Source organism: Cucurbita pepo, chromosome 1 (genome assembly GCF_057944985.1).
Source record: "Cucurbita pepo subsp. pepo isolate OVF chromosome 1, ASM5794498v1, whole genome shotgun sequence".
NCBI classification, from domain to species: domain Eukaryota; kingdom Viridiplantae; phylum Streptophyta; class Magnoliopsida; order Cucurbitales; family Cucurbitaceae; genus Cucurbita; species Cucurbita pepo.
The window spans coordinates 18953627-18981250 of NC_141798.1; the positions used below are offsets into that span (position 1 = coordinate 18953627).

General features: G+C 39.3%; 2 protein-coding genes across 4 annotated transcripts; one reads left to right on the plus strand and one right to left on the minus strand.

Moving 5' to 3' along the window:
* The first annotated feature begins 185 nt into the window (after window positions 1-185).
* On the plus strand, window positions 186-10720 carry LOC111811416 (ABC transporter G family member 28). Of its 2 annotated transcripts, none has more exons than XM_023698254.2 (14): window positions 186-412; window positions 781-857; window positions 960-1235; window positions 2600-2663; window positions 2740-2886; window positions 2987-3021; window positions 3180-3253; window positions 4407-5326; window positions 6724-7020; window positions 7945-8427; window positions 8511-8659; window positions 9621-9910; window positions 9993-10126; window positions 10334-10720. In XM_023698254.2, the coding sequence occupies exons 1-14, from the start codon at window positions 189-191 to the stop codon at window positions 10488-10490; spliced, it is 3327 nt and encodes a 1108-aa protein (XP_023554022.1). In that variant the 5' UTR covers window positions 186-188; the 3' UTR covers window positions 10491-10720. The 2 variants fall into 2 exon arrangements, with proteins under 2 accessions (XP_023554022.1, XP_023554030.1); XM_023698262.2 differs by having other exon boundaries at window positions 371-412; window positions 781-870.
* Window positions 10721-11015: 295 nt separating this feature from the next.
* ELF6 (Zinc finger (C2H2 type) family protein / transcription factor jumonji (jmj) family protein) lies at window positions 11016-19117 on the minus strand. 2 transcript variants are annotated; one of them, XM_023698231.2, is made up of 8 exons: window positions 19069-19117; window positions 17663-18968; window positions 16932-17010; window positions 16729-16796; window positions 15871-16021; window positions 14572-15143; window positions 13782-13979; window positions 11016-13673 (listed from the first exon to the last, which is right to left on the minus strand). In XM_023698231.2, the coding sequence occupies exons 2-8, from the start codon at window positions 18807-18809 to the stop codon at window positions 11362-11364; spliced, it is 4527 nt and encodes a 1508-aa protein (XP_023553999.2). In that variant the 5' UTR covers window positions 18810-18968; window positions 19069-19117; the 3' UTR covers window positions 11016-11361. The 2 variants fall into 2 exon arrangements, with proteins under 2 accessions (XP_023553999.2, XP_086981282.1); XM_087125156.1 differs by having other exon boundaries at window positions 17663-19093.
* Between the last annotated feature and the right edge of the window lie 8507 nt (window positions 19118-27624).

Sequence of the window (27624 nt, forward strand, 5' to 3'; positions counted from 1 at the left end):
CCACCAAATTTCCTCCTTTGACCTTCGACGGCTATGAAAATTTTGATCTTTCAGCTTTTCAAACTTCAATCTATAAAACCCATCTCTCCTTCTTCCTTAGATCTTTACTTTTGTGTTCTATTTCAAAAATTTTTGGTGGGTATCTTCATATACCTTCTAATTTGGGCGTTTACTCGAAGCTTAAAGCTATGAACTTAAAGAACCCCATGTTTTCTTCCATTTTCTTGGTTCTTGTTCTTGTGGGATTGAGCTGGGAACAGTTTGTTCATAGCCAGAATGTGGATGGTAATCAGTTTGCCAGCCCTGCAGCTATCCCATTTATGTTGTCAATGGCCAACGCCCAGCTCTCCAATTTGAGCTCAATCATCAACTCGGAACTCAGTAGCCGCTTCCATTTCTGCTCCAGAGACACGTGAGTTTTTTCCCCCAGCACTTTCAATTCTGCGCTCTGTTTGGTTATTGAGAGCTTGAGAGAAATGGAATCGAAGAGAAATCCTAGTTTAAACTTTACCCTTTTTCTGGATTATGAGATTTTAACTTCCCATTATGAAATATTTGCGAGTTAATATGCTTAACTTCAGTAAGTTTAGGGAAATTGTTAGTCTTTGATCGAAAAGATTTGTCAGTAATTGCTTCGAGAAAGTTCGGGAAGATTTGTGACAACAAAAACGAGAATTGAAAAGCATACGTGCTTAAGGTTTCTCTATCTAAAAGTTGTTCTTCGATCGTGGGCCATTTCCAACAATCTTGAGCTAGGAGCTTTTCTTTTTTTTGTATCAGGCAAGCTGATTGGAACAAAGCGTTTAATTTTTCATCTAATCTGAGGTTCTTGTCTTCTTGTCTACAGAAGACCAATGGTATGAGTAATCCGTAAGTGGAAAGAAGAGTTCTTCCATTTCTGTCATGATTAGGTTCAATCACATGGTGTTGAATTATATATTGTGTTGGTTTTTGAACAGGTGATTTCAGCAAGCGCCTGTGTACAGCAGCAGAAATCAATTTTTACTTTGACAGTATGATCCTTCAAGATCCTGGAAGTGGTTCCTTCTTGAAACTTAACAAGAATTGTAATTTGACTTCATGGAGTCCTGGTTGTGAGCCAGGATGGGCATGTAGTGTTGGTCCTGAACAGAGCGTTGACCTTAGTAATTCTCAGCTATTCCCTTCAAGAATGCATGATTGTCGAGCTTGTTGTGAGGGTTTCTTCTGTCCTCAGGGTCTTACATGCATGATACGTAAGTGTTTAGATCTATAAGTGCTTGTTCTTCACCATTGGCTGTAGATTCTATGTATTGTTGTGGAATCATTGTAACGTTTTTAATGGTGTTTTGTCGAATGTCTTTCGTTTTTGAATTACTTATTGGGAGATCCTACATCGGTTGGAGAGGGAATGAAGCATTGCTTATAAGGATGTGGAAACCTCTCCCTAGTAGATGCGTTTTAAAAACCTTGAGGGGAAGTCCGAAAGAAAAGTCTAAAGAAGATAATATTTGCTAGCGGTGGCTTGGGCTGTTACAAATGGTATCAGAGCTAGACATCGGTGGTGTGCTAGCGAGGATGTTGGCCCCCCAGGGAGGTGGATTGTGAGATCCCACATCAGTTGGAGAGGGAAATGAAGCATTCCTTGTAAGGATGTGGAAACCTCTCTCTAATAGATGCGTTTTAAAAACCTAGAGGGGAAGCCCGAAAGGAAAAGTTTAAAGAGGACAATATTTGCTAGCGGTGGCTTGGGCTGTTACAAATGGTCTCAAAGCTAGACATTGGACAGTGTGCCAGCGAGGACGTTGGGCCCCCAAGGGGGGTGGATTGTGAGATCTCACGTCGGTAGGAGGGGGAATGAAGCATTGCTTATAAGGATGTGGAAATCTTTTCCTAGTAGGCACGTTTTAAAAACCTTGAGGGCAAGCCCGAAAGGGAAAGCCCAAAGAGGACAATATCTGCTAGCGATGGGCTTGGGCTGTTACAAATGGTATCAGAGTCAAACACCGGATGGTGTGCTAGCGAGGACGTTGGCCCCCCAGGAGAGGTGGATTGTGAGATCCCACATCAGTTGGAGAGGGGAATGAAGCATTCCTTATAAGGATGTAGAAACCTCTCCCTAGTAAACATGTTTTAAAAACCTTGAGGGGAAGCCCGAAGGGGAAAGCCCAAAGAGGACAATATCTGCTAGCAGTAGGCTTGGGCTGTTACAAATGGTATCAGAGCCAGACATCGGGCGGTATGCCAACAAGGACGTTGGGCTCCCAAGGGGGGTAGATTGTGAGATCCTACCTCTGCCTAGCAAATACGTTTTAAAAAACTTTGAGGGGAAACCTGAAGGGGGAAAGCCCAAAGAGGACAATATTTGCTAGCGGTGGACTTGGACGGTTACAATACTCATATAAGTAATAAGTTGCTGATCTTCTATTGCTCTTCTTGGTTATGTATATATCAGGTATCTAACACTAATAAACCTATAAATCAAACAGAAAAACACACAAATAAGAGACTAGAGATAAACAAAAGCTTTCTCGCATGTGTTACTTTCTCTTATTACCCATCCTTGCATTTGCTTGCTATTGGAGGTCTCACAGTATAACACTCTTACTGTATCTGACAGCATGCCCTTTAGGATCATATTGTCCCAACGCCAAGTTGAATAGAACAACAGGAGTATGTGAGCCGTAAGTACAAACCATAACTCTGAATATCAGTGTCCATGGTCTTCAGCACACAATGAAGTTGTTCTTGTTCTTGCAGATATCTTTACCAGCTACCGCCCGGGCGGCCCAACCATACTTGTGGAGGAGCAAATATTTGGGCAGATGTTGGTCGGAGTAAAGAGATGTTCTGTCCAGATGGTTCATTTTGTCCCTCAAGCACCGAACAAATTCCTTGCGAGAGTGGGTATTGACTTGAATCCTACCACTATTTTGTTGTCAACCAATGTTTGCTGCCTCAAACACGAGCTTTCTAATCATGTCTATCTGTTTTGCTGCCATTGCAGACATTACTGCAGAATGGGTTCAACTTCTCAGAATAGTAAGTGCTATACATGTAGGAATATAGATGAGATGCTTCTTTTGAACTTTTCCTTTGCCATTTTCCTTTAGCTGTGTACTCTTTAGGGACAATGATATCAAATATCTGGTTAAGATTGCTAGCATCAAGCATTTGACCCTTTTCCAAATATCTTGCAGGATGCTTCAAGCTTACTTCATGTGATGGAAGCGCCACAAATCAGGATATTCATGCTTATGGAGTAATGCTTTTAGTAAGTCATCCATCATGTGAAAATCGGAGTCTTTGAGTCGTAATTCAAATGTGGTGATATATTTTCATCGTACTGTTCTTTTCAATTTTCAAGTGTTCTTTCTTGCCTTTTCATTCACAATTATGTAAATAGAGGAGTTCTGTGAGATCCCACATTGGTTGGAGAGGAGAACGAAACATCCTTTATAAGGGTGTGGAAACCTTTTCTTAGTAGACGCGTTTTAAAGCCTTGAGGGGAAGCCTGAAAGGGAAAGCCCAAAGAGGACAATATAGGCTAGCGGTGGACTTGGGTTGTTACAGTTAGTATCAGAGCCAGACACGAGGCGGTGTGCCAGTAAGGATGCTGGGCCTCGAAGGGGGGTGGATTTGATAGGGGTCCCACATCGATTGGAGAAGGAATGAGCGCCAGCGAGGATGCTGGGCCCTAAAGGGGGGTGGATTGTGAGATCCCACATCGGTTGGGGAGGAGAACGAAACACCCTTTATTAGGGTGTGGAAACCTTTCCCTAGCAGATGCGTTTTAAAGCTTTGAGGGGAAGCCTGAAAGGGAAAGCCCAAAGAGGACAACATCTGCTAGCGGTGGGCTTGACCTGTTACAGTTGGTATCAGAGTCAAACACTGGGCGATGTGCCAGCGAGGAGGCTGTTTCTCGAAGAGGGGTAACACGAGGCGGAGTGCCAGTAAGGACGCTGGGCTCAATGTGGGGGTGGATTTGATAGGGTCTCACATCGATTGGAGAAAGGAACGAGTGCCAGCGAGGACACTGGGCCCTGAAGGGGGTTAGATTGTGAATTCCCACATCGGTTGGGGAGGAGAATGAAACACCCTTTATAAGGGAGTGGAAACGTTTCCCTAGCAAACGCGTTTTAAAGCCTTAAGAGGAAGCTCGAAAGGGAAAGCCCACCCTTTACAAGGGTGTGGAAACCTTTCCCTAACAGACGCATTTTAAAGCCTTAAGGGGAAGTCCGAAAGGGAAAGCCTAGAGAAGACAATATATGCTAGCGGTGGGTTTGGGCTGTTACAAGTTCTGTATCAACTCTTGTAAGAATAAGGTGGTAACAAGAGCTTGTAAGAGTAAGGTGGTAACAAGAGCTTGTAAGAATAAGGTGGTAACAAGAGGGATTAAGAGTTAACACTTTTATTTGCTTATGCAGGTGGCTTTAAGCACAGTTCTACTCATAATTTACAATTTCTTCGACCAAATTCTTGCTGCTAGAGAAAGAAGACTGGCTAAATCCAGAGAAGCAGCAGCCAAAAGTGCAAAAGCAACGGCAAAAGCACAACAAAGGTGGAAAGCTGCAAAAGATGCAGCTAAAAAGCATGCAACTGGGTTGCAAGTTCAACTATCACGAAAGTTTTCACGTGTGAAAAACTCAAATACAGAAAAACATGAGATTTTGAATCTGTCCGAACTCGAAACAGATGATGACTTACCATATTCACATTCACATATCCCGACCACGTCGTCGACTTCATCAGTGCACATAGAAGAAAGAAACAATAACCAAACTGATCTCATGGGGATCATACACGAAATCGAAAAAGACCCTGACGGTCATGAAGGTTTTCATTTTGAATCTGGTGAAGGTTTTGAAAAACATATGCCAAAGGGAAAGCATTCAAGTACTCATAGCCAGATGTTCAGGTATGCTTATGTCCAACTTGAGAAAGAAAAGGCTCAGCAGCAACAGAACAACAATCTTACGTTTTCCGGTGTAATTAAAATGGCAACTGATCCTGAGAATAAAAGGCGTCCTCCTATCGAAGTGTCTTTTAAAGATCTAAACCTTACTTTGAAAGCAAAAAACAAGCATTTGTTGAGGTGTGTCACTGGAAATATCAAGCCTGGTCGGATTACTGCTGTGATGGGTCCATCTGGAGCTGGAAAAACAACATTTCTGTCTGCTTTGGCAGGAAAAGCAATTGGATGCAAGACAACAGGGTCTATTCTGATAAATGGAAAGAATGAATCAATTCTTTCCTATAAAAGAATTATGGGTTTTGTGCCTCAAGATGATATTGTTCATGGGAACTTGACAGTGGAAGAGAATTTATGGTTCAGTGCAAACTGCAGGTAGTTGAAACTTTCCTTTGCTCTTTGCTTAGCTCTACTTCTACTTAATTATATTAATGCTTTCAACTTGCCACGGTTTCAACGATCTTGACTGTGAATGTATCATATGTTTAGGATTGTTGGGAGGGAGTCCCACGTTGATTAATTTAGGGAATGATCACGGGTTATAAGTAAGCAATACATCTCTATTGGTATGAAGCCTTTTGGGGATGCCCAAAAGCAAAGTTATGAGAGCTTATGCTCAAAGTGGACAATATCATACCATTGTGGAGAGTCGTGGTTCCTAACATGCTATCAGAGTCATGCTCTTAACTTAGTCATGTCAATAGAATCCTTAAATGTCGAACAAAGAGTTGTGAGCCTCGAAGGTGTAGTCAAAAGTGACTAAAGTGTCGAACAAATGGTGTACTTTGTTCGAGGGCTCTTAGGCCTCAGGGGAGGCTCTATGTTGCACTTTGTTCGAGGGGAGGATTGTTGAGGATTGTTGGGAGGGAGTCTCACATTGGCTAATTTAGGGAATTATCAAGGATTTATAAGGAATACATCTCCATTGGTATGAGGCCTTTTAGGGAAGCCCAAAAGCAAAGTCATGAGAGCTTAGGCTCAAAGTGGACAATATCATACCATTGTAGAGAATCGTTGTTCCTAACATGGTATCAGAGGCATGCTCTTAATTTAGTCATGTCAATAGAATCCTCAAATGTCGAATAAAGAAGTGTGAGCCTCGAAGGAGTAGTCAAAAGTGACTAAAGTGTCGAACAAATGGTGTACTTTGTTCGAGGGCTCTTAGGCATCAGGGGAGGCTCTATGTTGCACTTTGTTCGAGGGGAAGATTGTTGAGGATTGTTAGGAGGGAGTCTCACATTGGCTAATTTAGGGAATGATCATGGGTTTATAAGTAAGGAATACATCTCCATTGATATGAGGCTTTTCGGGGAAGCCTAAAGCAAAGCCATGAGAGCTTACAATATCATACCATTGTGGAGGTTCGTGATTCCTAACATCATACATCATTTTTCTATCTGAAGCATCCGTTCCTAGTTCAAGGCGAAATACTATAAGATGGAAGTAGTGATGTTTTTTCTGAATTTCATAATAACTTCCCATTGTTCTTCATGTTTAAAATATTTTTCTCTACGTAGTTCTTCATGATTGATTTGTTCAATGTAGTTTCTTTTATCTCAAACAAATTGATCAATAGAGTTTGTCGTGTATGTTCTTGGTTCATTCATCAACTGACCACTGAAATGATACTTGTCTTCGAATTTACTTATGTTGTTTGACGTACAAGACTGATAATTATTCATTCAAGAACAGCTGACAAACTTATGTTCTTGATATTTGGTTGCTTCTGTTGAGATATCAGTACTGACTGTGAGCATCACTTGTTATTATAGACTTTCAGTGGAGTTGTCCAAAGCGGATAAAGTTCTAATTGTCGAAAGAGTTATCGAGTTCTTGGGGCTCCAAACCGTGCGGAACTCCTTGGTTGGGACAGTGGAAAAGCGAGGAATCTCTGGAGGTCAAAGGAAGAGGGTGAATGTTGGATTGGAAATGGTGATAGAGCCTTCAATTTTGCTATTAGATGAGCCAACGTCTGGTTTGGACAGTTCTTCTTCTCAATTGCTTCTTAGAGCTCTCAGGAGAGAAGCTCTTGAAGGTGTGACCATTTGCATGGTGGTTCATCAACCAAGGTAACCTTTCACTGTCTTTTTGTAATAGCTCAAGCCCACTACTAGTAAATATTGTCCGCTTTGGTCCGTTACGTATTGTCGTTAGCCTCATGATTTTAAAACGCGTCTACTAGGGAAAGGTTTTCACACCCTTATAAGAAATGCTTCATTCCCATCTCCAACCAATGTGGGATCTCACAATCCACCCCCTGTGGGGACCAGCATCCTCGCTGGCACGCCACAAGGTGTCTAGCTCTAATACCATTTATAACAGCTCAAGTCCATTTCTAACAGATGTAGTCCTCTTTGGGGTTTCCCTTCCGGGCTTCCCCTCAAAATTTTAAACCGCGTCTACTAGGGGGGGTTTCCACACCCTTATAAAAAATGCTTCGTTCTCCTCTCCAACGAATATGGGATCTCACAATCCACCCCCCTTGGGGGCCAGCGTCCTCGCTGGCACACCACCCAGTTTCTAGCTTTGATACCATTTGTAACAGCCCAAGTCCACCGCTAGTAGATATTGTCCTCTTTGGGGTTTCCCCTCAAGGTTTTAAAACTCATCTGCTGGGAAGAGGTTTCCACACCCTTATAAAAAAATGCTTCGTTCCCCTCTAAAACCAATGTGGGATCTCACAATCCACCCTCTTTGGAGGCCAGCGTCTACGCTGGCACACCACCTGATGTCTAGCTTTGATACCATCTGTAACCGCCTAAGTTCACCGCTAGCAGATATTGTCTTGTTTAGGGTTTCCCTTCCGGGCTTCCCCTCAAGGTTTTAAAACACGTCTTCTAGGGAGAGGTTTCCATAACTTTATAAGAAATGTTTCATTCCCCTCTCCAACCAATGTGGGATCCCACACTTTTTAGCTTGCAAGCCCGTTTTATTAGGTCTAGTGCAGGTTTGAATATTACCCTTATTTACTAACGTGTAAATCTCTGATGCAGCTACACCTTATTCAAAATGTTCGATGATTTGGTTCTTCTTGCAAAAGGTGGTTTCACTGTTTATCATGGACCAGCCAAGAGAGTTGAAGAATACTTTGCTGGTCTTGGAATCAATGTCCCAGAACGTGTTAACCCTCCAGATCACTTCATTGATATTTTGGAGGGTATAGTAACACCTAATGCAGACGTTAGCTATGAAGAGCTTCCTGTTAGATGGTTGCTTCATAACGGCTATCCAGTACCAGCAGATTTGCAGCAGAACTCGGCCCGACACGCTTCGAGCTCAGCAAGCACGCGAACTCATGGAACAAGAAACAGTGTTCTTGTCGAACGACAACCTTCCTTAGCTGGGGAGCTATGGCAGGGCATGAGAAGTAATGTTGAGGAACATCATGATAAGTTACGAATGCATTTTAAGACTAAAGATTTGTCGCATCGAAGTACTCCGGGCATACTTAAACAGTATAGATACTTTCTCGGAAGGTACATTTTCGTTACACCTTTGTATATTTTCATGATCTTATCATTAATTCCTGACATGGTTTCTTCGTAACGATGAATATCAGAATTGGTAAGCAACGATTACGGGACTCGAAAATACAAGTTATAGATTATTTGATCTTGCTTCTTGCTGGTGCCTGCCTGGGATCTATATCAGATGTGAGCGATCAGTCATTTGGTGTTAGTGGCTATGCTTTCACCATTATTGCAGTTTGTAAGTTACCAATTCTTTGTGCTATGTCTTGTCCTCTCTGATTTATTTCTTTCCACGAATGCAAACATATGTGCTTGTAGAAAAGCGTGTTATTGTGAGATCTCACATCGGTTGGAGAGGAGAACGAAACATTCTTTGTAAGAGTGTGGAAACCTCCCCTAAGAGACGTGTTTTAAAACCTTGTGGGGAAGCCCAAAAGGGAAAGCCCAAAGAGGACAATATCTACTAGTGGTGGGCTTGACTTTTACAAATGGTATCAGAGTCTGTGTAGCCTTGAAGAGGGGTGGACACGAGGCGGTGTGCCAACAAGGACGTTGGACTCTAAAGGGAGGTGGATTAGGGGGTCCCACACCGATTGAAGATGGGAACGAGTGCCAACGAGGACGTTGGATCCCAAAGGGGGGTGGATTGTGAGATCCCAAATCGGTTGGGGAGGAGAACGAAGCATTCCTTTATAAGAATGTGGAAACCTCCCCCTAGCAGATGCGTTTTAAAACCTTGAGAGGAAGCCCGTAAGGGAAAGCCCAAAGAGGACAATATTTGCTAGCGGTGGGCTTGGCTGTTACAAATAGTATTACAGCCAGTTGAGCCCTAAAAGGGGGTGGACACGAGACGGTGTGCCAGTAAGGACGCTAAGCTCCAAAGGGGGGTAAATTGGAGGGTCCCACATCGATGGGAGAAGGGAACGAGTGCCAGCAAGGACGCTGGGCCCCCGAATGGGGTGGATTGTGAGATCCCACATCGGTTGGGGAGGAGAATGAAGCATTTTTTATAAGTGTGTGAAAACCTCCCCCTAGCAGACACGTTTTAAACTCTTGAGGGGAAGCCCGAAAGAAAAAACCCAAAGAGGACAATATCCGTTAACGGTCGGCTTCATTGTTTCATTTTGTCGCACAATATGCTCTTCTTTATCCGGGCCGAAATCTATAACCACTGACCAAGATTTTGTCATTGATTGCAGCCCTTCTAGGCAAAATTGCAGCTCTGAGAACATTTTCTTTGGATAAGTTAGAATATTGGAGAGAAAGTTCTTCTGGCATGAGCAGTTTGGCTTACTTTCTCGCAAAGGACACAGTCGACCATTTCAATACAGCAATCAAGCCATTGATGTATCTCTCTATGTTCTATTCCTTCACAAATCCAAGATCTTCCTTTACAAATCATTACGTTGTTCTACTCTGCCTTCTGTACTGCGTCACGGGTATCGCTTACGCTTTGGCCATCCTGTTTCAGCCAGGTGCAGCTCAACTGGTTAGTGAAGTTCATACCTTGGTGAGCTGAATTGCCATATTTCTTGTATTTTCACTGAGAAAAAATGTACTGTTTTATGCAGTGGTCAGCCATTCTTCCTGTTGTCTTAACCCTCTTCATTACAAGGACTCAAACTAGTTCAGCATTGAAGAATCTGTCCAATATTTGCTACCCCAAATGGGCTTTAGAAGCATTAGTGATAGCAAATGCTGAAAGGTATGACAGAAGTTGCCCTCTACAGTATTCATGTCATCATGCTGTCTGTTAACTAAATCGTTAACGACGAACGAAACTGAATTAACAAAACGAACTCCCTAAGATCATTCAAATGAATGTTTTTTGTACATTCTAGCGTTTTTCTCAATGAAAGCGCGGTTTTTTCACCGAAAAGAAAATCCTAACATAGCTGGCTCTGTTCTATAGGTATGATGGAGTGTGGCTGATGACTCGCTGTGGAGCTTTGAATAAAAGTGGGTTTGACCTTCATGACTGGGGCCTTTGCCTACTCCTCCTAATGGTCACAGGTGTTATTTTTCGAGTATTTTCGTACGTTTGTATGTTGATCTTTCGAAGAAAGTGATCCGTTAACTATGAGATTCAGTCCCTCAGCCATTTTCTTAGAGTAGTTAGCAAGCTAGATCAACAATGCACCATTTTCAGGCATCTCAGAAGGTTTGGATTTTCCTATCACATGAAGATCCAGTTCAGAAGTTGTATATATTTTGATATACTGACCCTTTGCCTCTTCTGGCTCACTCATTGTATTCACATGGCAAAAGTAACAATGTAGATAAGCGAAGTTTGACTCAATTTTTTTTTTATTAAACTCGGAATTAATAAGAATAATTTCAAGGAAGAAGTGGCTAAATTGTAAATTTGGTCCTAGATTTTAATCCATAGTTAGAATTAGTCCTTACCGTTCGTAATAACTCTCGTGATAGTTGGAACTATTTGTGAGAGTTTTATCGAGCCATAAGAACAACGAAATTTAAACTTTTTATGAACTATAGAGACCAAATTTACAATTCTAACCTTGATGCGTTCTCAAAATTTGTAGAGAGATCTTTCTAGCCGCTCCGATTTGATCGATAATGAGATTCTTGGCTAGAAGAAAGGTCGGGACTCCCTTTACGAGAAACAAATTCTCTCCACATCTGCAACAAAAGGAGATTTGATGCAGTTCTAAAGGATGATACAGTTTTAAGTCCAGATTTCCCAAGCAGCCAGGCCCCCTTTTGGTCTGTGCTTCCATTCTAGCCACAGAGATATCCATCAGTTTACTTTAGCAAGCTATACAAATCTCTGAATAAATAAGTTTAATATCACTACACGACTATCAGTGAACCTAAGTTTAGAAGTACAACAACTACATTGAGCTTCTTCAGCCCTTTCTTGAGTACTACAGATATATCCCATTTGCTTCTATGGAATTAACCTAGCCCAAAGAATTTTCAGGTGGGTTGGTCGACGTAATGCCCTGTTTTTCGTCTATGTCGACTATAATCTGATACAAACCTGAAAGACAGGCCACAGCCTTCTACCTTGCACTTGTATGGTCGCTCCCCTGTGTGCACACGAATATGCTCGGTCCTAGCCCACGCCCATTTGAATGACATGGAACAACCTTTCCATGGACACTTCAGAGGTCGGTCGTCGTCATGCACACGTTGGTGAAGCATTGCGTATTTGTGGGAGCTGAACCTCTTTCCACATCCTTCATGTGGGCACTGGTTGCGTTTGTGTAAGGCTAGTTCAACCTTTGTCTCAAAACTCATGCGGCAGCCTTCTAGGTCACATTTATAAGACCCTTTTCTTCTAATTCCTTTCTTAGGCTTTGGAGAAACGTTGTCAGACGGTTTTCTCACTCTCTTTCTCTCTGGTTTCTCCTGTACTGATATATTGACATCAATATCCCTTTGATGAGTTAAATTCTTAATAGCCCTTGGCCTCAACCCTTCACATGGACTTCGTATAAAATCGAAGGAACTAAGCTCATTTTCGATTCTAAGCTCGTCATGTCTCTTCCGTTTTCTTCGCTTTTCCACATCTGAACTAGGCTTGTGCTTTAAAGAACAAATTTCCGTAGCATCACGGGTCTTCGATTGTGTCAGAGGACTGTCAATACCTGGAGCCTTTCCACCAGTCAAGTTTTTTCTATCCGAGGCCTCTCCGCCAGTTTCGACATCCATGGGGCTTTCCCCTAGTATGCAAGACTTGAAACCAGGTTTGTCCATCGGGATTCTAGGTTCAGTAGGCGTCTCATTCTGGACCCCAGTACTTGACATCAAAGCATCAGAAAGGTTGTCTACATCTTCCTGGCTACCAAGATTTTTAATGGATTTTTCATCTGCTAAACAAGAGGATAGTTGAGCTTTCAGTTGAACCTCGACGCCAGAAACAGACCGAGTTTCAACATCTGCATCGAACGTCTGAAGATTATTTAGTAAACCATCTGATGTCGCAGCATTACATAAATCGGGGCCTTCGCAAGCCATCCTTGAAACTTCAGAAGTCCTATCTCTCAAGTTAGAAGTAGCAGCATCTGGTGTTCCAGTATTTGTTCTATCATCTAAGTGACCAAACTGGCTGTGACCTTCAGTATCTGGACAAAGCTGCAGCTTTATTGGGATTAAACTACAAGAATCTTCATCCATACCTTTTATTCTGTCAGCAATCGCAGTTTCATCCCTAGTCATGCCATCACAAGCTTCACTACTCGAATTCTTCACATCTTCACTGTCAAGCACCACTTTCGAACTCTCAAGAACGATGGAACAATGTAAACCTGTGGACTCGGCAAGATTAACTTCATCCGAGCACACACCAGCCGGGGCATGTGATTGCTCCTCCGAAGCAATATCACATTCCTGATCTGTTTTATTGCGACTTTCAAGAAGCTCTTGATCTTGTGGAAGTTCAAAAGATTCATTGATGGCATTGACAAGTGGGCCAACAGTGCAGCTGGGTAATACAGCGTTTTTATTTGGTTCACTTGTGTCTAATGCGGCCGTGATATACTGCTGCATCCCAGAGTCATCCACGGGTAACTCACCATCAATATAAGCTTCTTCTGGCAAACAATTTTCCATTTGGGGCTCTGTCATCCTACCAACAGTAGAGATGGAGTTTGTATTTCCACAATCTTGAAGCACTGCATCCTGCTGATCGGTCGTCCCAGTTGGATCAGGAATCGCCAACTCTGATGCATTGCTTCTGAAACTCCTGTCATTACAAAGGTCACTTGAATCTCCACTACTAGCCGGCTGAGTAACAGAACTGACGCCTGTAGAATTCCCTGATTTCTTGTTCCTTCTGTAGTATTGGAAAAACTTTTCTTGTTGTTTTGCTATTCTAGAATCGGACTTTTCCCCCGAAACTTCCTCCTTAAGATGCATATGCATGCTTTGGAATCGTTTGCTATGCTGCAGATGATTTATCTTCTTCGAGCGTGACCTTTTAGCTGGCCAATTGAGATTCGAGAGATCGAAGCCATGGTCTCTGTTGAGGAACAAGCCACCCAATGCCAATGCGTGCTGAACTTGCTTTGTTGGGGAGCTTTTTCTAACTTTGACACAGTGCCGCAAGTTGATTCCTAATCTCGAGGTCCAGTCTTCTCGACACTCATCGCGTTCTTCATCAACGGCAAGATCTATTAACCCCAGATCCTCCTCAGACGCAATATCCAATCGGACCTCATTGTAAACAAAATTGTGCCCAATTTCCTCTGCTATTGCCACTGCATTTGCCTTTATTTTATGATAATCTAACCCAATTTCCAAATAGCAAACAATCAATTAACCAAATTAAAACCAGTTTCTAAAACTATAAAACAAAACCTACAGAATGACAAAACAATCACGGCCAACCATACCTGAATGGCAAATAACAAGTATATTCGCTCCACCTTTCTTCTGCAGTAACTCTACTGTGTCCACAGCATGCAGCAAGCAAAAACTTCGAGGTCTCAGAAATTTACTAAACGTGTTCCATCCCTTGTCGAACTTGGGAACTGATCCTACTGAAGGATCCTTTGAGAGGCAATTAACATCAGGTACAGAAGTGGAATCTTCTGCAAAGTAAATTAGAAGTTGTCTTAGAACTAGAACTTCAACCACAGCAGAACGAATCACTGATCTTCAACTTCATTTAATTTTTTCTTTTTAACATGAGCGCCCCGATATTCAGATAATCAAAATCCGATGTAGACTCAGTATCAGCCTTAGTAGCCGACCATAGAACAATGAAATCCACAAAGGAAAAGTAAGGGAAAAAGAGAAAAAATACGTGACCGACAAATCTGGAATTACATAAAGAAGGTAGTGAGCATACAACTCTAGCTGGTGAACCAGCAGGTTACAAAATTTACATGAAACTAGCAGACTCACTAGATAAAAACATTCCATAGTTTATTATCTAAACAATCACACACAACCATGCTCTTAGAATTGAAGAAATCAATTAGAATGGAACCACAAAACACATTCACATGAAGTAATAACTTGAGACATACAATATCCTTCTACGACATCGATATAATTAAGCATGAAATATTTTATGTCATTTCTGACTGGTTGCATTCTCGAAGAAAGAAATTTCCATAAAATATTCACACAAAAAAAATTGCATAAAATAAATCCCAATGCACGGATGAAGCTCAATACCAGGATGAGTGCCATCAAAGTGAGGAGAGCAATGAACATCCTTCGATCCAAGAACACCTCCCCTTTTATGAGTAGACAGGTGATCGCCAGAAAGTTCCCTTGATGTCTTCTCTGACGGCTGAACGACAGACATAAATGGAAACCCGAGAATACCACAGGCTACACATGCCAGTGTCCCGGAATCTACTTGGAAGTCACATGACAAATCATCACTGTCCAAGTAAATATCATTCATACTTTCTAAATCCAAGGCCATCTCATCAATGAAATTCTGCACATTCTTGTCATTACGATCAAGACTTTCAATATGATTGCACGAAGTATTTTCTCTAGGAGATGTTGCAACAGCAGAATTTGTATTGGCCACTTGAGAATGACTTAAATATGGAAGCATGTCTGGATTCCACAACACTGCTCGACAACTTGATTCTTTTTCTAGAAGAACAGATAACATATTATTTTCTCTTAAAATGTCCTCAACAAACCCTTTCTTAACCATAAATTCTCTCTCTTCCTTTTGCCGGTCTCTAAGCCGTGAACTCCGAACACCTGGAAGTAAGGATCTCGGCACTCTAACATCCAAAGATACAAACAGAACAAACATGAGAAACAACTGGTTAGATAATCGCTGAAGTAGACACAGAAAGCTAATTAATTCAATTTGTTGGTAGATGCAATAAGAAGAGAAAATACACAAACTGCGTAAACCAGCTATAAAGAAAAAAGTACATCTAAACATAAAAATAACTGATCAACTCCACGCATAATACATCATCACCATTATAACTATTATTTTGGTGGGGAGATGAAAAACCAAGAAGAAAAATGACAGCGGACAAAGCCCAGATAAGTTGCCACATGTAAAAAGGTAATAGGCGCTCAACTAATGCACCATATTACATGGACAATGAAACATTAAATTTGTCACATCATCTCCTTATGCTAATGGAAATTATCTCGTGAGCCAGCTAAGTTTCAAATAACAATCATGGACATCAGTCTAGCAACAATGGAGATTAGGTAATATTCAAACCAAATGGGTAGATCCACAACTACAATGAAGCGCGTTTTATTCAACTTTTCCCAAATCATATGCTCTGGATAGATAAAACTAAATTGGTGAAATTGATCAATACCACTACAACATCCACATATGGTCACTTCGGACAACGAAAGACATCATTCTAAACACAACTACTTCTATAACACATAAGCTGTTTTGGCAACAACAAAAGAACTTCAGTTCATCGCTTGACAAACAAGTAATCAGATAAACATAACAACAAAAGATACACAAACCTTGAGACAAAGGACATCGTTAAAAGGTATAGGAGTTGCTGATGAGAAAGCATGGGAAGGTAATTCATTGCAGCTCTGCGCACCGCAGCATCCTTGGCTACGCTGAGCCATTGTGGAGTTCCAAAATTTGCTGCCTCCCCACAGTTAAAGCCTATTGAAGAGAAGGAATTATATATAGCAAAGAATTTAAACGAAATCTAAAAGTGTGTTTCCCATCAAATATGCAAGAGAGAATGTGATAGTACACCGTGCAAAGAAGATAGAAAAAAGGCATGGTAAAAACCAACATAGGTCATTCAAAGACATACAACACAAAGTTACAGTTGATAAGTCTTAAAATAAAAATCAGCTACTTTATCAAGTATCGCACTAAGATAAATGCAATAGAGAAAATTCCGCACTGCTCGATAGAATGGGACACAGAACAAAATATAGTCAGAGAAATATGACTCAGAAAATGATAAGCTGCATATTTAGGTCTTACACTCGACTAATAAATTATAATTTCAAAATTCAAGTTCAACAATGATAGAAAAATTAATAGCCATGTTATTAGCTAGAACCCTAAATTTCAATGTGCGCATTTTGGTCTATCAATACTAGTGTGACTTTAATAGCCTCTTATCTTCCTTCAGCCTGTTACATATTCCAGGCCCATCTGAAAAATACATACTTATAAAAAAAAATCTAAGACATAAATTTATGATATCAAACTCAACACAGATAAAGAAACCGGAGTTTCTAAATTCTATTTGATACCCCACAATGTATATACAACAAACGTAGACTTTCAAGCATCATAATGCTATAAACCCATAGTATGCCTGTATAATAAGAAAAAAATTCAAGAGTGATTACCATGACTGAACCCAACGTGGTAAGCCCTTGGAAAGGTGACGACAAATTCTCCTGGATTCTGGATTAACCTAACGGAAAAGACCAAAGTAAACATGAGGAGAACACCAGCAAGGACATCTAAGAAAACAGAGCAATTATTAGTCCAAGCTCCAAAACAATTAACTTAAGAAGATGCAGAAGAAATGATATTCCCAGAAACTTACCTGCAACAAGGAATACCAGATGCAATCACTGTCTCGGGAGATAGAAGAGAAGTCTTCTCACCCAGTAATGTAAGAGCAGCTGGCAATAAGAGTAACTGAACATGAGTTATAACAATGACATGAAAGAAAGACATGTTCAACTTGCTCCAACATGATAAGAACCATTCAACTAGCAGAAGATTAGCTAATTGAAGTAATCTAACTTCAATCATTCCCTCCATCAAGTTTCAAGTTTCAATTTCCATCCTTGAGGGATCTCCGACTTACTTCTAGCCTCTTAATGAAGGCAGTTTTCTTAGCAAAAGAAAATGAAATCTATTAGAGTTTTTGGTTTCTAGTTTAAAAGTAATGCATTTGAAAATGTTAGCCTAGCCTCCCACACCCTCTAAAAGCACGCAAACATAATTTCTTAACCAAAATGAATCCATACCTCGGCGGTGACACTATGACCATAGGCTTGAGTTCTTACCTACTTATCCAAAACCAAATGCATGATCTCGAGGGGGGGTGGGGGGGGAAGTAATTTTTTCCCCTTTATTGGCTACTTTATAGAGCTAGCCTTTGTATGGCCTTTTATATTTCCAATCCTCATAATGAAAATGGTTTTCTTAGCAAAAAGAAAAGAAAATCTCTATTTCCAGTTAAAATAGCTATCATGACCTCCTCCCGCCAAACCCCCCAAATAAAAACACACATACACACACAATTGGTTAACCAAAATGAATCCATACCTAGGTGGTCGACACTGCCACCATAAGCCTGAGTTCTTACAACTTCCTCAAAAGCAAATGCATGATCTCCAGGAATGGAATACCAAGTTTTTGGAGAGCCTACGTGAAGAAAATTCATACTATGCAGCTCATGATCTTCAACATGCCAAGCAAACCAACTGAACAACATGCCAATGTAAACCATCGGAGAAGTAACACCTGGAATGTCATCAGGCATGTAACGCGTAAGCGATCCAGGTGACCGTGCAATTACTTGCAAGTTCCAAGGGCTATTCGAAAGCCTCCAGCCTGCCGTCCCTTCCATATTAATACATGAATCTGAACTCTTCCCTCTAGAGTTGTGTGAAGCATCCTCCGAGGAAACCGTGGAAGTAGATGGCTTCAACATCTCTGCACTTGTATTCAGATTATCCCTGGTGGAAGTGCCTCGACTATCCCGAGCGAGGGTCTCCGTCAAAGTTTCCATTTCCCCACTCTTAAGCTCAGAAGACCGTTCTTTACGATTATAATAGTTCCTCTTCCTCCTCCTCCTATGGAAATAACGAAATTTACCCTCTGGCTCTCCAAAAGCAGATCCCGGCACATCATTTGCATACTCCACATAAATAGGTTTCTCAGTAGCTGCCTTCCAAAACAATGATTCTACAACCAAAGGAGATGGCTCCTTAATCCCACCTAACACACTACGAGCGAAAACCTTCGACTTGGACTCGAATTGCTCCAATGTATAAACCTCACCACTTTGCCATACTTGCTTGTGAACTCCAAACTGCGGATTTTGAACTACCCCTTTCGTTTTCCTAACACTCTGACCCAATTCCTGGTGTCTAGTCGTAAAAACTGCCCTAACCTCTCTCTCGTTTGCACCATCTGTAGAACCCAACTTGGACGAAGAACGGACACTTGAAGCATTTAAGTCACGGCTTAACTCAGAGGATCTCGAAAGAGATTTGTTCAAGTTACTAATGACATATTTCTTGGAAGGCTTAGGAAACGGAGGAATAATCTTACAAATCCCAAAAGCACTAGCTTCCTTCTCAATTTTAGATATGTAAGCAATCGGATCGGCAAATTCGGTATCAGTCGGCCGAAACTCCGGCGCCAAAGGCAACCCTTTCAGCCACTTGGGTATTTCGACACCACCCATTAGACACAGAAATCACGGTTCCGACAGCGGCCAGAGTCACCATAAGTTGTAGAAGAACACAAAAGGCTGCTGCTCGTAAATCTATTATGAACACCGACTACATTGAAGCTGATGGAAACCCTAAATTTGAAAAAAAAAAAATACAAAAATCGGTTGTATCTGCGACGAAATTACGCAGCGTTAAACACAGAGAACCATGAAATTTGAACAGAGAAGGAAAATATCTTGCAAATTGAAGAAGAAAAACAAGCAACAGCACCTGTAACCGAAGGATAATGGATAAATCTCACCTTCTAAAGAACCCCCAGCCAAATGAGAGAAGAAACGTAGACAAGTCACACGAGCGCCGTATTTACACTGCGCATGATAGTCAGTTATAACATTTTGATACTAAAATGCGCATAGCTGTATATGTTTATTTGGGTTTTTTTATATTTTTTTATTCTGAGATTAAACTATTAATTATACTTTTTACAATTTTAAAATTAAAAAAAAAAAAAAAAAAAAAAAAAAAAAAAAAAAAGACGTCTTTTTCGTTTCGAGTTTTTATTTAATTTTAAATGTTTTGTATATTTATAAAAAAAAATCCTCATATTTTGATATTATAAATACTCAAAAATATAAATATTTGGTATCTTAAATTTAAAAAATCATTTTAATTTGTATAAAAGTGTCGTAAATACCTTACTTGTCTTCAAATAATTTATATATTAATTTAATAATTTAAATTAATGTATATTGTTTTTTAAATTTTTATAAACGATTTAGTATTAATTTTAATTTTAATATCAATTACTTGAATTTAATTTAAAAGAAGATAATTATATAGTTTATAGTTTATATGGATTATATTTATACATAAAATTTATATATTTTTTTTATTAAATCTAAGCTATTTTTCCTAAAAAAGAGACAACTTTCTCGCTCGTTACAAATGGGGGGCTCGCCTCCTCGTTTAGGTAAAAACAGTCGAAAACAAGGATTAAATCTTTATTCAGCAGGTCCGACTCAAACAGGGACTCTTCATTTCCTTACAATGTCAGACTGTTCACCTTTAGTTAGGGGTAGTATAGGAATATTTACCTGTTGTCCATCGACTACACCTTTCGACCTTCTTGCATGAAGTATATATCAATTCTTTCATTCCATGCTTTCGGAGCTTGCTTCGGTGTATATATTATTCTCTGTCTTTTTATTATTATTATTATTATTTAACACGTTCATCATCTCTAATTTTTCTTATGTGTTTGTTCATTAACTAATATAGTCTGTTTTCATATGGTTATAGAAATTAGTTATCAAACTTATGCTTCCGACTAGAGACTCGAATCCATAATCTCTTCAATGAGTATTATGTGCATGCCTTAACTAGTTGAGATATGTTGAGAGATCTCAAATGTAACAGCTCAAGCTCATCGCTAGTAGATATTATCATCTTCGAGTTTCCCCTCGAGGTTTTTAGAACGTGTCTTCTAGGTTGAGGTTTCTACACCCTTATAAAGACGGTTTCGCTCCTCTCTCCAATCAATGTGGGGATTTCACAATCCACCTCCTTCGGGCCCTAACGTCCTCGCTACCACTCGTTTTCCTTTTCAATTAATGTGGGATCTGATTGTTAAGAATCATGATCTAATACCATGTTAAGAAATGAGAAACAGAAGTGAGATTGAAAGTCCGAGAAACATAGGTGGGATTGAAAGTCCAAGTATCGTGGGTTTATAATCAAGGAATACTATCTTCATTGGTATGAACCATTTTGGGGAAGCCCAAAACAAAGTCATGAGAGTTTATGCTCAAAGTGGACAATATCATACCATCGTGGAGAGTCGTGTTCAACTAACATGGTATCAGAGCATTATTCTTAACATGGTATCAGAGTCATGCCCTAAAACTTAATCATGTCAAACAAAGGACTCCAAAAGAAAAAGGAGTCAAGGCTCCTCGAAGGCATAGTAAAAAATGACTAAGACTCCAAAAGAAAAAGGAGTCGAGCCTCGATTAAGGGGAGGCGTACTTTGTTTGAGGGGAAGTGTTGGATGAAAATCCCATATTAGCTAATTTAGGGAATGATCACGGGTTTATAATGAAGGAATACTATCTTCATTGGTACGAGGTCTTTTGGGGAAACCCAGAACAAAGTCATGAGAGCTTATGCTCAAAGTGGACAACATCATACCAGTGGTCGTGTTCAACTAACACTCACAATCCACCCCTCTTCAGGGTCCAGCATCCTCGCTAGCACTCGTTCCTCTCTCTAATCGACATGGGATCTCACATCGAACTTTTGAACTCTAAATCATATGTGCATGTCAATTATTGTCGAACTATGCTCGTAAACTCGAATTCATGGCTCAAAAACGTTCATTTTCATGCATGTGGAGGGGATCCCTTTCTCCCCTCCAACCATACAAATCCAATCTCTCCGAGAGAAGAGAGGCAAAAGGGAATGATTGAAGAGAGGAAATGAAATATCTTTGGAAATCCGTTGGCCATGAGGCTGATGATGAAATGTTTTGATACTTTGGTTTCAGTGACAAACAAACAAACAAAAGTTTTAAGGTTTTTGTCTTGAAGCTGAATCTGTGTGCTGTAGCTCCAAGTTTTGTGTGTCGAAAACCAGAACAAAACCACCCTTTTCCTCCCAATTTTCAACCAAAAACAGCTACGAAAATGACCTCTGGAGTGGCACTCTTCACAACCTCCTCCTGTTCACCTCCCTTCTGCACAAGCTACCAATGCCTTCTTTTCAACTCTAACACCACACTTTACAATGAAACTAGACACCTTTACGCTCTCTGACGAGCCTCGGTTCAATCTCGACTTTCATAATGAGCCAATCGACTATAATTGAGATATGGGTTTACTACGTTTGATTGTCAAGAAAACTCGTAAGATTTCAATTATGTTTAAGGGCTCGACTTTGGAGACGTATTTAGGCTTCACTTCAAGGTTTTAAAACGAGTGGTTTCCACACCCTTCTAAGGAATGTTTTGTTCTCCTCTCTAATCAATGTGAGATCTCACAATCTACCCTCCTTTGGGGCTCAGTGTCCTCACTTGCATACTGCCTAATGTCTGGCTCTAATACCATTTGTAATAGCTTGAGCCCACTGCCTCCAAATATTATCCTCTTTGGGCTTCCCTCAAGGTTTTAAAACGTGTCCACTAGGGAGAGGTTTCCACATTTTTATAAGGAATGTTTCGTTCTCCTCTCCAACCGATATGTAATCTCACAATCTACCCTCTAAGGACCCAGTGTTCTTGCTGGCACACTGTCCAGTGTGGGAGGTTTCCCAGCGTCTTTGCTGACACACTGTCCAGTGTCTAGCTCTATACCATTTGTAACAGCTCAAGCCACTGCTAACAAATATTGTCTTCTCTGACTTTCTCTTCCTGGCTTCCCCTCAAAGTTTTAAAATGCATCCACCAGGGAGAAGTTTCTACACCTTATAAGAAATGTTTCGTTCTCCTCTCCAACCGATGTGGGGTCTTACAATCTACCCTCCTTGGGGGCTCAACGTCCTTACTGGCACACCACCCAGTGTCTGGCTCTATTATCATTTGTAACAACCTAATCCAACTTGTCCCACCTGTAACAAATATTGTTCTTTTTGTGCTTTTCCTTTCAGGTTTCTCCTCAAGGTTTTAAAATGCATCTACTTAGAAGAGGTTTCTACACCCTCATAAGTAATGTTTCGTTCTTCTCTCCAACCAATGTGGGGTCTCACAATCTACTCTCCTTGGGGACCCAACGTCTTTGCTGGCACACCGCCCAATGTCTGGCTCTAATATCATTTGTAACAGTCTAATCCCACATGTAGCAAATATTGTCCTCTTTGTGCTTTCCCTTCTGGATTTCTCCTCGAGTAATGTTTCCACACCCTTATAAGTAATGTTTTGTTCTCCTCTCCAACTGACGTGGGATCTCACAACTTTTGAATAAGTGTTACTCATTTCTTTTACGAACCCAAACAATAACTCAACCGACTCACGATCGTTACCTACAACACCTTGAACTCAAACGAGTGTCTTGAAAAACGAGCCAAAGTTCATCATCCGTGTGGGATATAAAGAGACTAATTTAAGTTATCCCCAAGACAAAGAGTATGCAAATTGCAATACCAACTACCAAACTGTCCCATTCCTGCTTCCTTCTGCTATAGCGATGCTTGGCTCTTTTACTAATTAAAACACATTGATATTCGACAAACAAAAAGACAAACTCCTTATCCACATAGCAGTCAAACCAAAGCATCACTCTCTCTTATCCTTCAACAACCATCCATCTATATCTATATCTATATCTATATATATTGATATACAGACCCGTCTCTAGGACACCCCTCTACGGTCGACGAATTGAGCACGATAGCAATCCGAAACGGCGATGAAAGGAAAAACTACGAAAAAGTTAGCAAGGAAGTGCAAAAAGGCAGCAACTCAAGTTTGGCAATATGCAGTGCTGTGGTGCAGTGGTTGCAGGTGGGAAGTGATGTCAAGTTTTGATGAGTCAATAGCAATACCTGAAGATGTCCCAAAGGGCCATTTTGTTGTGTATGTGGGTGAAGAGTGCAGGAGATATGTTGTTGAGATTGCACTGTTGAAGCATCCTCTGTTTAAGACACTACTTGATTCTGCTGAGGAAGTGTTTGGATTTGCCAATGCTTCAAAGCTTTACTTACCTTGTAAGGAATGTGTTTTTGTTGGAATTCTTCAATGTATATGTTCTTGACGTGAAATGGGTTGTGATTTAACGGATATTTGTTCGGTTCGAGACCTAGATTTTGATATCAAATCTGTCACGACCTGCTTTTCGAGGCTTTGAATCACAGATTACAACTTGGACTAACACACAACCAATATACATACATTTACATATCAAAAACATCATTTGGGTTAAATACAAAAACGAGAGAACCGGAGAGGTAACAGCTCAAGTATAACGCTAGCCGACATTGTCCTTCTGGTCTTCTCCTTAAGGTTTTAAAACGCGTCTACTAGGGGAAGGTTTCCACACCCTTATAAATGGTGTTTTGTTCTCCTCCCCAACCAATGTGGGACATTGCAATCCACCCCCCTTCGGGGCCTAATATCCTCGCTGGCACTCGTTCCTTTCTCCAATCGATGTGGGACCCTCTCCAAATCCACCCCCTTTGAGGCCCAGCATCTTTACTGGCACATCGCCTCGTGTCTACCCCTTTTCGGGGAACAACGAGAAGACTGACACAGGTGTCTGGCTCTGATATCATTTGTAATAACCCAGATCCACCGCTAGCAGATATTGTCCACTTTGGGCTTTTCCTTTCGGGCTTCCCCTCAAGACTTTAAAACGCGTCTACTAGGGAAAGGTTTCCACACCCTTATAAAGGGTGTTTCGTTCTCCTCCCCAACCAACGTGAGACATCACATTTCAACACCCTTATAAAGAATGCTTCGTTCTCCTCTCCAACTGAGGTGGGATCTCACAATGCAAAGGGTCGAAAATCTCAAGTTCTTCAGCTGCAAGTCTTTGATTGGGATAAGGTTCTCTTCCCTTCCTCTGCAATGCCATTGAGTTCTTGGAAAAATGGATTTAATCTTGTATCCTTGAATGGCAAGTTGGTGGACATGACATGTTAGGAATGTAGTTAATCCCCTTGAAAGTAATCACGCCCTACGAGACAAAGGAACTAACGCTCGACTTACTGAAGAACACGAACATAAACTATCACCAAAACAAGAAACCGAGAGGGAAACTTGTCGTCGAGTTGCCGTTCGGTCCTTTCAGAGAAGAAAGCAACCATTTTAGTAGCCTGTCGGATGGTCGATGTCGGAGTATGGCATGTCAAAATGAAAGTGATCTACATGACAGTTTTGTAGGCGGAGCAGGATTGTTGTCGGTCAACGTCCAAGGAGATACAAATGTAGAGGGCAAACAACATAGTATTCCTTACGTTGTAACACACTTTATAGTAACTGTGGTAGCTATACGATGAACTCGTCACCGTCGCCGTCGTCGTCTAAATCGTTAGGACATGTAGAGATTGAACTCGTGGATATCATAAACAATGGACGCATCAACCAGAAGTATCATCTACCTAAATTTCATATCCTTAGTAGCCCTTACGTTACTCCGACTTTCCAATATTCATATCAAAATTCATAATATGGGTTTGTCACTTAATGTCTCGACATTCTCTATTCTCTTACTTCTCCTACGACACGACCTCGTTACCTACTTACCAACACGAGTCATTTAAGCATCTTTTGTTCTCACTCACAAACTTCCAAGAGGTCGTCCAACATAGAATCAAGTCTGGAGCTTTTATGATTAAGTCACTAAAAAAGTAAGCATGCATTCATTCAAATATGGTCTCGATTCATGGATTCATTAAGAAAATAAAAAAATAATAAAAAAATAAAAGATGGGAAGAGCATTCATTTGGGGCAAGTATGGGCCGGCCCATAGCATAAGAATCCAATGTAAAAGCCCAATGACCTCTCCACGTATACACATTTCTAGAGACAGAATAGGACAAGAGATGGAACATGTGGGCCCCACGACATTGATGATAGCTAGGTGTTTGACTTTAAGGAAAGCAATGGCTTATAGCTGTTTTTTTTTTTTTTAATTAAAAAAAAAAAATCTTTTACATGCATTTTCAGACAGAATATATGAGTTTTTCTTTAATTAATTTTTTAAAAGATAAAGTCTAAAAAGGGATTTTTTTAAAAAAAAAAATCATTGTAATAATGCTCTTCCCTTTTTACCTCCTTTATTATCACAAATTCAACAATTAATTAATTATAATAATAATTGTTAATTATGTCCTCATCCCCATCATCAAACATTATGAACCCTAATTTATTTTAAAAAAAACTCACTTTTTTATAATTAAATTAAATTTTAAAAATAATAATTGAGTCATTAAATTACGAAACATATCTAAATTATTAAAAAAATGCATAATATTTTTGTATTCACGAGTCAAAATTTTATTTAAAAAAAAAGTAAAATAACGAGCAAAAAAAATTATAAATATACGTACAAATCGTTAAAATAATTTCATTTAAATAAATATTTATTGAAAACATTAATAATTTTTTTAAATTATTAAAGCAAAATCTTTAAATTTTTTTATTTTATATGTTCTAATGATAATTCTTTTGAATAGGGCATTGAGTTTTGTTCATCACACAATATATTATTTAATTTAGAGTTTTAATTAATGCATAAATAATATATTTAGTTTTTTTAACGAGAGAATTAGTGTAAAATCATAGACCTCGACCCGACTCATCCCTTCAATCAAGCTACTTTAGAAACATGATAATGACGAGATCGAGAGTGAAATCACAATTATGGTTAATATAATATTTTAATGTAATTAATCGATTTTATAATTATTAAATTTCTATATTTTTTAAAGTAAAAGAATTAAATTTAAACTCAATTAAGTAAACATAAAAATGAAGGCATGCAATTTAGTCATAATATTATGACAAGACATTTCTAATTTATTAAATGAAATTATTTTAAATCCTATCAATATCAACTTTTCAATCTAATTATTATTCAAAATCATAATTAAAAAAAAAATCTTATTTTTTTCTCAAATAAAAATGTTAAATTAAAAGTTTAGATCCATTCTTTTTAATTATATATATAATAATTCTATCTCTAATATAATTATTCTTTTATATTAATAGATTTATTATATATAATATTAAATTTTATAATATTATATTTAATAATATGACACAAAATTAAAAAATTTAATAACTAAAATTAAAAATTTTAAGAACATATTAAACAATCTTTAAAATTTAATTATCATAGAAATACATTAAATAATTTTAAAATCTAAAAATCAAATAAACCGAACTAAAAATTAAAAGAGTAAAATTATAATTTTATTAATAAATTAGAAAAAACTAAACGTATAATTTAATCGATAAATCATAAAAAAAAACAAATTAAGACATATCCCAATAAAATGGATATATATATATATATATATATATATATATATATATATAATGTCTTACATTGGTTGGGGAGGAGAACAGACCACTATTTATAAGGGTGTGAAAACCTTCTCTAGTATATATATATATAATGTCTTACATTGGTTGGGGAGGAGAACAGACCACTATTTATAAGGGTGTGAAAACCTTCTCTAGTAGACGCGTTTTAAAGCCTTGAGGGGAAGCCCGACAGGGAAAGCCCAAAGAGGACAATATCTATTAACAATAGATGTGGGATATTATATATATATATATAAAATGTCCCACGGCCGGAGAGGAGAACAAACCACTTTTTATAAGGGTGTGAAAATCTTTTCTAATAGATGCGTTTTAAAGCCTTGAGGGGGAAGCCCGACGAGAAAAGTCCAAAGAGGACAATATCTGCTAGCGGTGGATCTAGGTCGTTATTATATATATATATATATATATATATATAATAAATGGAGAAGCCCGACAAGAAAAGTCCAAAGAAGACAATATATGTTCAGTGGATCTAGGTCGTTATTATATATATATATATATATATATATATATATATATATATAATAAATAGGCATTATAAGGAAACACCCAAGTGGGGGGCACCATGAGGGGAGAGGTATCATTATATATATAAATGAATATTATAAGAGAATTTTTCAGCTTTGTAGTTGACTTTCTCTTCAAAGTCTCTCCCATTTGTAGAGGTTGTAAAGAGGAATCCAATTCCCTTCTCTCTCTCTCTCTCTCTCTCTCTCTTAGGGTTTCTATCATATATTCTTTTGTTCTCGGGTCTCTACTCGTTTCATAGATCTCTCGATGTTATATAG